The 11,234-nt window shown below is 38.7% G+C and overlaps 1 protein-coding gene across 1 annotated transcript in view; it reads right to left on the reverse strand.

The window, feature by feature from the left end:
- Positions 1-943: 943 nt before the first annotated feature.
- BCL2 (BCL2, apoptosis regulator) overlaps positions 944-11,234 on the reverse strand; it is a 180,851-nt gene continuing 170,560 nt past the window's right edge. The window contains exon 2 of the mRNA XM_019521728.1: positions 944-6,058. Coding sequence (XP_019377273.1) covers positions 5,924-6,058 — 135 coding nt within the window. The 3' untranslated portion in view covers positions 944-5,923. The remainder of the gene's footprint in view (positions 6,059-11,234) is intronic.

Raw genomic sequence — 11,234 nt, forward strand, 5'->3', positions numbered from 1 at the left:
CCTGAACTATAGCTTTCAATTAGGAGTCACAGGAGTCTGCACAGCTGAATATAGGCTGCAAAACCTGCCTGAGAAGCTGCGTAAATGCTTAGGTGCATCTCATGGGTGTGGTAACAGGAAACAAGTGCAAACTGAAGGCCAACAAACTGTATCCTTTAAGCTGTGCAGTATCTAAATACGAGCTGGAGGCTAATAGTAATAGCAAGAAACCTGTAAGAAGAATAAAATCATGTGCTTTCTGCTCCCTTGCCTTGTTAAAACTTGCTAATATCCTTTCCTTTTGTACTAGGGGGATAAAGTAGCTCAAGCAGCAGTTAGCAATCTCAGTGCAGCTGCAGTAGGCAGAGAAGTAAAGGATGGCGCCAAAATATGAAACATGGATTCACCTACTTGCTGAGTTTGAGTAATCTCACTTAAGAACTAGTTTTGCAAATGCACAAACCCCAATATTGCAACGAACTCTCTGGTGGACAACTGTGCCTTCAGGGAGCTTTGCTAATATAGCAGGAGCTTGGTGTGAATATCGGTATCCACCCTAGTTTTGCCAATGTCAGTATTCAAAAAATCATGAAATTGGGTTCCCCAAATCTTTATTAATCATATTACCCTTGGACTTCAATTTTTTGTCTTCTGGCTTGTGGGACCTGAAGGTTCAAGTTCTGAAGCCATTCTATGCTACCATGAAGGCTAGGAACTCCTTCTTATAATGAAAGTTGAGGTGCTCATGCAGCTTTAAGACCATCATCAAATATATTGTCAGCGTTGTTTTAAAATGGAATGGGTTAGCAATGGTTTCACAGAACTCGCTGTAGGGAGGGCTGCATGAGTAGAACTATCATATGGTAAACTTTATATTCTATATTGCTTAATATATGCACAATATTTTTGGGATTAGAGAAAATTAAAATGTTTACCATCAAATCCTTAAAAAATACATAAGAAATAACTCACAGTGTGCTTTATTATTTCTTCACAATATTAACTAGACAGACATGTAACGTTGAATGGCAGCATGTTTTTATAACATTTTGAAGACACTGAACAATGAAATTATATTCAATAATAAAATGGCAAACTACTTACATACATCATCCAAGATAATGGATAAAGTATACCTGTTTATGTACAACAATGCTGGTGATAATTAGAATTCAAATATTCAGAAGGAAAAGAAAAATATGCTATTTAAATTATAAAAATATAGTTTAATTTTTGTGGTATTTTTAATACTCTATAACCTGGTGGAAACAATTTTATTCTAGGATGAAGCTTCCTTCCTTCCTTCCTTTTTGCTTCGTTTTGTCTGAGAGAGGAATATAACACACACCTGAACTTTACTGGTAGCAGAGAATTTTTATACCCCTATACAGCAAAACATGTTGAACATTTTGTATACAGAATTGAGAGTTGTTAATTTATAATGTGATCCGTTTTGCTACTTCATAAAATAAAATAATTTAGTAAATGAGGCCCTATATTTTACCATGCTTTTTATCAGTAGGCCTGTAGAATTTATGTAGATGCACAGCCAAACACAATGTCATGCTTTAAGGCCAAATCCGACAGTCCTACAGGCAGGGCCATGCCTCCGGTACGGCTAATCGGGGCGAGTGCCCTGCACCCCACAGAGCCAGGCGAAGCAACCACAGCCTCTCCTGCAGGGCTCTGCCCCATACTGTGGGGGAGACCCCAGCCCCTACCCTGCCTTTGCGGTGGTCCCATGGGCCCTACACAGTGTTCAGGGGGCCCCACACAGGCTGATTTGTCCCAAGACCCACACCCGCTAGGGCTGTCCCTGTCTACTGGGTCTGTGGTCACAGAATTTCTTATCACAGCTCCATCTGGACGCATGCCAAAGGCACAAATCAGCCCAGCTGTAAATGAGTCTGGGGATTCAAAGGTGGCCAGATGTGTTGCTGACCATATCACCCCCTTATGTGCTGTTGGCTACAGAAAATGATGTACCTTAACCACACTTAACCCAGTGGGCCACTAGGTCCACAGAGAATTTTATCTTTTTTGATACAATCCTTAAGCATACTTAACTCCCACAGAAATGGTATGTGTAAACGCACATGTGTGCAAAGAGTTACAAGTCTTGAGTCTGTAATTTTCAAGTTACAGCACCCCAAACTGACCTTCACACAAAGCATTTTGTTCCCAAAGGAATTATTTAATAGTTATTCTCTGTTACCTTTACGACAGCTCTGAAGGCTGCAGTGTCACAGTTCACAACAGAAAACAAGCAAACTATTAAAATAATGGTTACAATTATGCACTAATGATATACAGGTGAGTAGATGGTTATGGCTGAAAGTTACTCCTCAGAGCGTCTTAGCTAAGCTGCTGCATCAGATATGATGCAGGATTTTCGAACGAATAATGCTCGCCTGACTTCCACTCCCCAATCCAGCAACTTCAGTTACTACAGAAGACACGTTGTTCCATGTTGAGTCAGACACCCAAACTATTTTGAGAAATGTCCTTTCCATCCGATCTGGCTCTTTAATAACCAGTTTGGGGCTACTGTTTCCTGTTCGCGTTGAGCTGTAGATTTAACTCGATAATTCAGATGATCTTCTGATGTTTTCCTTTCTTTAAAAAAAAAAAAAAATTACAATTCCTGTTTTTATTTTATTTTTTAAAATAAACGGAACAGGAAATAAATGTGTCGTAGGAGCATCAAATGTGACACTTATGTTTCTACCCAAATCATTAAAAATCTTCTGCCTTGCAGATGACTGCTGTTGGAAGTAACAGATTTTCAGTGAAGAGTAAATTCTGGGCTTCTTGTAATCTCTTGCTTTGCTTGTCTTCATGTCATTCTCCTTATCTAGAGGAATGGGGGGGTCAAATCCCTTATATATTACTATCTTTAATCACGGTGCTGTTTCAATGATCTATCATCTCTCTTCACTATTTAACTTCTTTTGTAACCCCCGTCATCCCTGCCAAACAACTTTAGAATTGCATCTATTTGACATTTTTGCTTCTGTTTATGGCTTCACCACTCAGTTTGATCCATCGAGGGGAAAAGGGGGGTTTAACTGAAATGAATATCTTGAAGGCCCTGCATTTTTGTGGAAAAATGTCTGGTTTTATTTTGTAACAAAGAAAGTGGAAAAGCTGGAATCATTGTAAAATAAATGGGGTTGGGAGGGGGAAATTTTAAATGAGTTCAAGCTATTATATACATTCAATGTTTCTAATATGTTTATTAATATAAATGCATCATCAACTATCATTATAGCTAATGCAGCCACAATACTGTACAATTCTGCAGTCAGCGTGGGAAAGCTTTATTATTTGTTTAAAAGAATAAAACCATTCAGTCATCTTAACTTTATTTTTCTGCTTGCTATTAACTAGTACACTGGGCACTCCAGTGAATAGACGCGATAGAACACAAATCGGCAGTATTTACGTAAATGTCAGAAATGTGTCTACTTCATATTATTTCTAAAGCAGCTTAAAAATCTTGCTAATAGAGAGTATTACAAAATAAACCCCATTCAAATTATCTGGGTACTATAGCAGCACAGGAACTTATAGTTACTCTTTTTATATTTTTGACACTGTAAACCTTTAACAAAATAAACAATTCAATATTGAAAAAGTTTGAGGTCAAATAAGCCATTAACTTTGACAGGGGTTATGGGCTCAAATTGAAATGAAGGCTGGATTGTGAAATGAAGACTCAAATGTTAGCACAGTGCCAGACAATTCTAGTTCAGCTTTGCAACTGGCTTTATATAACTTAAACTTGATAGCAGAAAAAACAAAGCCCACACTCAATACACAAGTGGTTCCCTATTATTTTAAATATTTTCATAAGTATCCTGCACAAATGCATCTAGTTTTGACAGGAGCTCTATTAAATAATATTTCAGGCAGTTCTATTTTTAACTCGGCAAAGTTTAGATCTCATTTTCTATAGAAACATGAACTTCATTAAATGTTTCTATAAATTAAAATGTTTCAAATATGAAAACTAAAGCTCATTCCATCTTTGCCCATAAAAAGTGTAGGTGCCATGACTAAATAGCAATAAAAATGCTGAGATGCACAAATCTAAACAAAAAAGCAGCTTTGAAGACATGACATCAACTATAGCCTTAACAATGAACATATTACATTCCCAAGTTACTAGAGCTATTTTGCATATAATGCCACAAAGTTATTCCATTGAAATGTCGAGTTTTTCCACTCTGTTTCATTCTGTTTTTTTTCACACAGTTTTTTCATTCTTTTTCCCCTCTTAAAGTACTTGTAAATTGTTAAAAGTTCTTTGATGCAGAACTTTTTAATTTTCTTCCCTTCCTGGATGTACAGATATTGACAGATCTCATGTTCTGAAAGATCAACAGCTAAAAATAAAAAAGAAAATACTTGACTTGAAGGTTTTAAAGTGGACATTCACATAAATCCAAACAGTCCATGATTCCTACTTCTGATTTTATTTATTTATTGTTTGAACTTTTGATCCTTCCAAAAGCTTGTAAAAGCCATAGTTTAAACTCTGTTGACAGGTCTCAGTTGTTTAGTTCTGGAATTCATGCCGCCATAAAGCTGTATAAGAAGCATACTGCATTAATCTTATTTAAATTGTATTTATGGCATGGAGAGAGAATTCAGACCCTCTTTTCCCCACCCTATTTTCTCTTGAAATGACAATAGGCACCTAAGGAATTTGGTTGTCAGTGAGCCTTTGTCTGTACTGAGGATCTGGAAATGTTCTTCATTCTCTGCTTTTGTGTAGACAGTCCTATGAAATTATTAGCATGGCATAACTTTAGGTGGGGAGGTAAGAATAATGCTTGTTTTGTTTGTTTGTTTGTTATGAAAATTAACTTGATTTTGGTGTCCAGTTTGATAAACATGGCTAGTTGGAGCTAATCTGTAACTCAGATGACATCTATTTCTTGCCAAATAAGATTTTAAATCTTTTTCAACCTCCAGGGACTTCAAGACTAAACTTAATTGGCTTCAAAGACTTGAGAAGCTCAGTAAATGGGACTGGTTACAGAGATGAGCCCATGAAAATAGGATGCAGGTCAGGAACTTCGGACTCCAGCTCTGCTCTGTAAAAGCAGGCACTTATGGTCTCCTGATGTTTCTGTATGGGTAGCTGCAAAGACATGTTACTGCTCAGGAAATCATTAAAACAGTAACTTCCTTTGAGTCCAAAGGATTTAATTTCATGCTTCTATAAAGAGATGTTAAGTTGACATATCCTTCTTTTAAGGTATCAGATGATAGTGTGGTGATTATGGCAAGATGGCAAAATTTGTAGGTTAAAACACATTTTCGTGCAATCAAACTTCATGCTGTTGTCCTGTAGAGAATTATCCTATGGACAACATCCTTCAAGAAGTTGCCACTTTGACTCCAAGTATGTACCATACTGAACCAGATACTAATGTCAGTCCATGGCAGCAGGAAATAATTCTACATCCATTCACTCTGGGCTTTTTAGGACTGCCCTCCACCATACAAGAGAATGTAAGCAAAACCAACACCATTACACAGCTTTCAGCAGCTCAAGAAACTGCCTCTCCAAGTGTGAGCAGGTAGGTCTTTGTCAGTATATATATTCTTCAAAGAAAATAATCCATTCAGGTGCTTGAATTAAAAAAAAAAAAAAGCTAAGTCTTTAGGGCTAATTAAAATACATAACATCATCATGTGCTACTTGGATATAACTTGTAGGGCTTATGAAAATAGCAGGTTAAATGTAAATATCTTTAATAAATATTTTCCTGCAATGTAAAAATAAATGATATTCCCTTTGGCAGTAATAGCTGATTTAATAATTAGCCAGGAAGTTATTCTTCTCATAAAATAGCATTGTGCCACAGAAAACAAAAGTCGTATTATTTTACTGTTTGTAAGACTTTTGTAATCCATGATGAACCGGTCAACTTCACTTATGTCCTAGATAAGCGCCAAGAGTGATGCAGGCTCCCACCAGAACCAGACTTAAGATAGTTTTCCAGGAGATCCAGGAGAAGTCGATCAAAGGTCTCATGTTGTTACCATACAATTCCACGAAGGCGTCCTGCATTGGGAGGAAAACACAAGTCAGAATTGTAGCAGTATGTTATGGAGATGACAAAATTATTTCCTCTGTAAACCAGACTGACCAATGAAAAACACCCATTTCACAGACACTCAGAGCAGCAAAAGAAACCTTCAAGATGGAGTCCTGACATACATGCAGATAATTTGGCACCAACTCCAGGGGACAAAACAAAATTGTAGTTTTAAGACCATCTTTTCACATGATGTGTGGCACAAATAAAGTCCTGTTGCTGTTGCAATACTACAAACAGCAGCTAAGGTCTGGCAAACAGCCTCCTGAAAATAAGTGTTAGGTCATGAATTAGAACAATAGAAGGGGAAAGGACCTACAGCGTAGACTGCATGCAATTACAGTAAAGCTTTCAATTATGCTGCGCATTTCATGACAGAGATCGATGTTACAGGCTTTGATATCTTTTTCACCAGATATCATTTAGGGTAATAGGAAAATAGGGCTGGAAGAGACCTCATAGAGACACCTAGTCCAGCCTCCTGCTCAAGGTAGGATCATCCCTGACTAAACCATCCCAGCCAAGTGTCTGTCTAATGTACTTTAGAAAGTTTTCAAGGATGGAGATTCCACAGCTTCTTTAGGTAGCCTGTTCCAATGCCTGACCACCCTTGTAGTCAGAAAGTTCCTCCTGATCTCCACCCTAAATTTACTCTGCTGCAGTTTGCTGCCATTGTTCCTAGTCCTATTCCCTACAGTCACAGAAAAAAACCATCTCCATTCTTTATATAGTCATCCTTCAGGTATTTGAAGACTTTTATCAAATCCCCCATGAGTCTTCTCTTCTCCAGGTTAAATAACCCTAATTCTGTCAGCCCTTCCTCATAAGTTTTGTCTCCCAGGCCCCTGCCCTGAGTTTTGTCTCTCCAAACTGCCCACAGCCTTCTTGAAGTGTGGGGCCCAAAACTGGACACAGCACTCCAAATGAGGCCTCACCAGTGCTAAATAGAGTGGAAAATTCACTCCCTTTGATTTGCAAGTGACACTCCTGTCAATACAACCTAGGATGCTATTGGCTTTTTTGGCAACAAGGGCACACTGTTGGCTCATATTCAGCTTATGGTCCATTGTAACCCCCAGGTCCCTCTCTGGAGTAATGCAGCCTGGTCTCTCATTCCTGAGTCTACATTTGTGCGTACAATTATTCCATCCAAAGTACAGGATTTTGCACTTGTCCTTGTTCAATATCCTCTCGCTGATGGCTACTGTCAGTCAGAACTGAAAGGCTTTCCTTTGCCACAAGAGGGCATGTGAGGTGTTTGCATCTTCCTGTTCAAGCTCCTGTTCCATGGAAGCTGCTGAAGTATTTCAATGTAGAAAATATTATTTTACTTCCACAATTTTTCTTTACAATAAGATATATTGAACCAAATCCAGCAGCTGAGACAAAGACAGAAGTCGCATTGATTTCAGTGTGTAGTTTGCTTGAATAAAGTCTGAAATGTTCGGCTTGTAGAGTGGTTATCTGCAAATGCATTCTCCCTATATTATTTTTCAATATTTATTCCTTTCGTCTAATATTTTCAAATTTGGGTTTCTGAAGTTGTGTGTTGAAACCTATATATGAGAGCTTCAAAAAGTGGTTTGATTTTTTCAGTCAAAGCTGTGGCCATTGAAGAAATTTGGTACCTTAGTTTGAACACATTAGCCCTACATTTTGCTTTGTTGTTACTGAGGGCTTTGGGGTAGGCAGAAGGTAAAACACATTTGTTATTTTTTTCCCCAAAAAAGCTGCTTCTGTTTTTTCCATAGGCCCGTGAAGTAACACAGTGTATACCATAGGCTGTGTATAGACTTCAGCCAGGAGATTTTTTCTTTGGAGAGTTCAAGATCAGGCCTTATAAAACAGAGCCAGGAAAGAGTTCAGGACACAACAACAGAACTATGGGGAAAACTAGAGAGAGAAACAATTGGCACAAAACCTTTTAATGTAAAGCTTTGATGATGTTTTCCTATGGATGTGATCTGACTCTTATGCATTAGTGGCAGCAGAAACATGACCTATATCAGTATCAAACAGACTTGTTCCTCCCGTTCACAATTTAGGAATGCTTCGTCCAATATATTACAGAGATTGTTTCTACTACCACAAAACAGCTTGTGGTGCTATCATCTTAATACTATGAAAAAGCATGGCATAATTTGTGGCTGAAGAAGAGGAATGGAGAGAGATAGTTACCCATGTTAGCCTGAAGTGAGGCAGAAGGCAGGGTAGATAGATATGCACCTTACAGATTTACTAAGTATAAGATATTTTGGGTGTGTCTACATGAGACACTTTAAGGCATATTAGCCTAAATTTAAGGTGCATTACGGCGCATGTCTACATGCATGTGCCCTTAATGTGCTTTAAAAATGGTGATTTTGGGCTAACTGTGCCTAAATGTGATCCCTGCAAAAGCAGGGATCAAATTTAGGCGCAAATAGTTAACGCGCATTAACCCATGTGTAGACGCATTACAGCACACTAACGCTGTGTGTGTGGACTGACTTGTGACTAACTTAAATCCCAAGTTAGTCCACACACACCATTAATGCGCTTTAATGCCTGCACATGTAGAGGCCTGCCTAAAGCTGCTTAGTGTGCATTAAGTTAATGCGCATTAAATTTAGGCATGCTTAAATGCACATGTAGACATGCCCATATAGAGCATAAGCTTTCACGAAGTTGAGCTCACTTCATCAGAAGTGGTGAAAGGACAGCGCAGAGCAGTGTATAAAGTAGAGTGAGTGATTTGATTCCAGAAGAGGAATGTCAGCAGAAACACACAGCATGACTTACTTGTTCATATTGAGACTATTACAACAATAACATGAACCCAACCTAATGGTGTCTGCACTCTGTTACAAGTAGCTCTTTATGGGTGCTGCTTTTTTTTTCTTTTTCTTGCTTTTGCTTTCTCAAACATCCTGATTAGGCCTATTTCCGAAGCTTGTTTGAACAGCCTGTCACTATTTGTTTAAGTTTCAAACCTGTTTTAAATAAACACATGGTCTTTTTATGAATTGAAACAACGAAGGTGCTGGGGGGGGGCAGTGCAGAGGGGACCCACTGTTGAAAACTATTTTTAATGCCAAGGGAACCCTAACTATATGTTGAATGTTCAGAAACTGCATCTCCTTCTCTGCATGTTTACTATACTTGTAACTGGGTTTTTAATTTAAAATTGATCGTTTTAAAATAAGGGCTATATTGAGTTTTTTAGCACAGATATGGCTAGAACTGTTTGCTGTCCGTTTGAGAAGCACTCTTCACAGTAAAAACACACAGGCCTAGACTGTTCTGTACAGGTCATGCTTAATGAAATGTCCTGTACAATTAAACAGAGAATAGCAACTCTTCTGCAGAATTTTGTTTTAAAGCCATCCTATACAACTTAATAGAAAATACCATCCACACTACAGAATTCTATAGAAGGGAACTCATCCTCTATAAAACCCTATAGATTTTTTAGAAGTAATTTCTATAGAATCCTGTTTCACTTCTATTAATACAAAGCCCAAACCTTTTTAGTTTCCGGCAGAATTTACCACACTACTCTTTTCTGGAAAGGAAGGGAAGGGAAGAAATCTCCACACCGTCACTCTGCTCTGGCTGGTAGATCTCTGGGGTATTCTGCAAGCCAGCACCAAACTTTCCAAGCTGCCAGCTGTCTGTGCAGCCAGTTTCTGGGGGTACCCCATGACAGTTCTGTTTCCCCTTTACATGGGGTGGAGACAGAATCTGTTTCACAATAAACAGCTCTTTCATTCACCACATATTTGTTACTTAAGAATTTGTAACATTATTGTACATTTCTTTAGGCTCATTACCATCGCTACACAACCTGCATCCTTGATTGGGAGGCTGCGCACAGCTTCTATGCTGTACTTCCCATATACTGTGCCCAGTGACACATTGTTAACACAAGTGCCCTTCATTAAAAATTAAAAAGGGAAAACCAGGTTCAGCGATGTGCTCTGCATTTATTAGTGAGGGGGTGGCGGGCAGAGTAACCATGAGGAAGTTAAAGACTTCCTTTTTTTTTTTTTCTCTACCTGATTAAAACAGCTGTTGAGGAAGTGACTTTATTTCCCTCGTTATCACTGACAGGATATCCTCTTGAGCTATACTGTACTGAATGAAGAGCCTGTGAGGCTTCCATTTTGCTGAAATGCAATCGGCTGGTAGCTATTTTACGCTGCCCTCTCTGTGACTCTGAATGCAAACAAACAAACAACACATTACCTCCAGGCTTTTGAAGACAGTTTGCCTGGAGTTGAATGACACAGCGTTATTGTCTGGACAGAACAACAGGGAAACAAGCCAAAAGCTAGCAGCTGAATGACTTTCCCCTCCTTCCCTGTCTTTCATTCATATCAAATTCTCATAAATGATCTCTTTCCTGAATAGCAATTCATTTCAGGAGTGGTTTGGAGAAGGGAATGTGCATGGAGTTGGTTAAATCAGCCTGTGTTTTATACAATGAAACCTCATTAAAATGTCACCCTGCAAATAAAAAGAAAGGTTCTGGAATGTGAAAAGTAGACAAATCTATAGCTGTGTTGTTGTGAGGTTCCCCCCCCAAGTCTGTGGATTTTAATGCAAATATAGAATGATATGCAAATAAAGACAGCTCAGCCCTACACCGCACTGTGCCAGGGTGTGGTGTTCCATGGTTGTGATGTTTGCAAAGGCAGGTATTTTTATACCTGGAACACTGAAATGTTGGCAGTCAGTAAGGAGCACTTTCAATTCAAACTGTAAAGCAGCAGAATGTCTATCAGTGCAATCTGCATTGATCACTAGTAGTCAACCCGCTGGGGAGTGGCTTTGTGTACCCTGAATTTGCAATTCTGGTGCATGCCTCCATCCAACACATCAAACACCAAGGTAAATAGTTTTCATTCTCCTTTTTCTCCAAGGCTAGGGACAGACATTACACATAACCCAGTTTAAGCGATCAGAAATGGGTTTAAACCTGTAATAGAACATAAGTTCAGTGCACATAAACCAGTTTCAAAATGGTCAGAACCAGTTTGAGATAAACCTGGTTGAATGTAGTATCAGACTTAACTGATTTGGGTCAAACTGGTTTATGCAATGCCTGTCCCAGACCCCTTGCTGGTTTAAATTAAACCAGACTCCCCCAGCATCCCAGCT

Source organism: Gavialis gangeticus, unplaced genomic scaffold (assembly GCF_001723915.1).
Source record: "Gavialis gangeticus isolate Ggan-Ray unplaced genomic scaffold, GavGan_comp1, whole genome shotgun sequence".
NCBI classification, from domain to species: domain Eukaryota; kingdom Metazoa; phylum Chordata; order Crocodylia; family Gavialidae; genus Gavialis; species Gavialis gangeticus.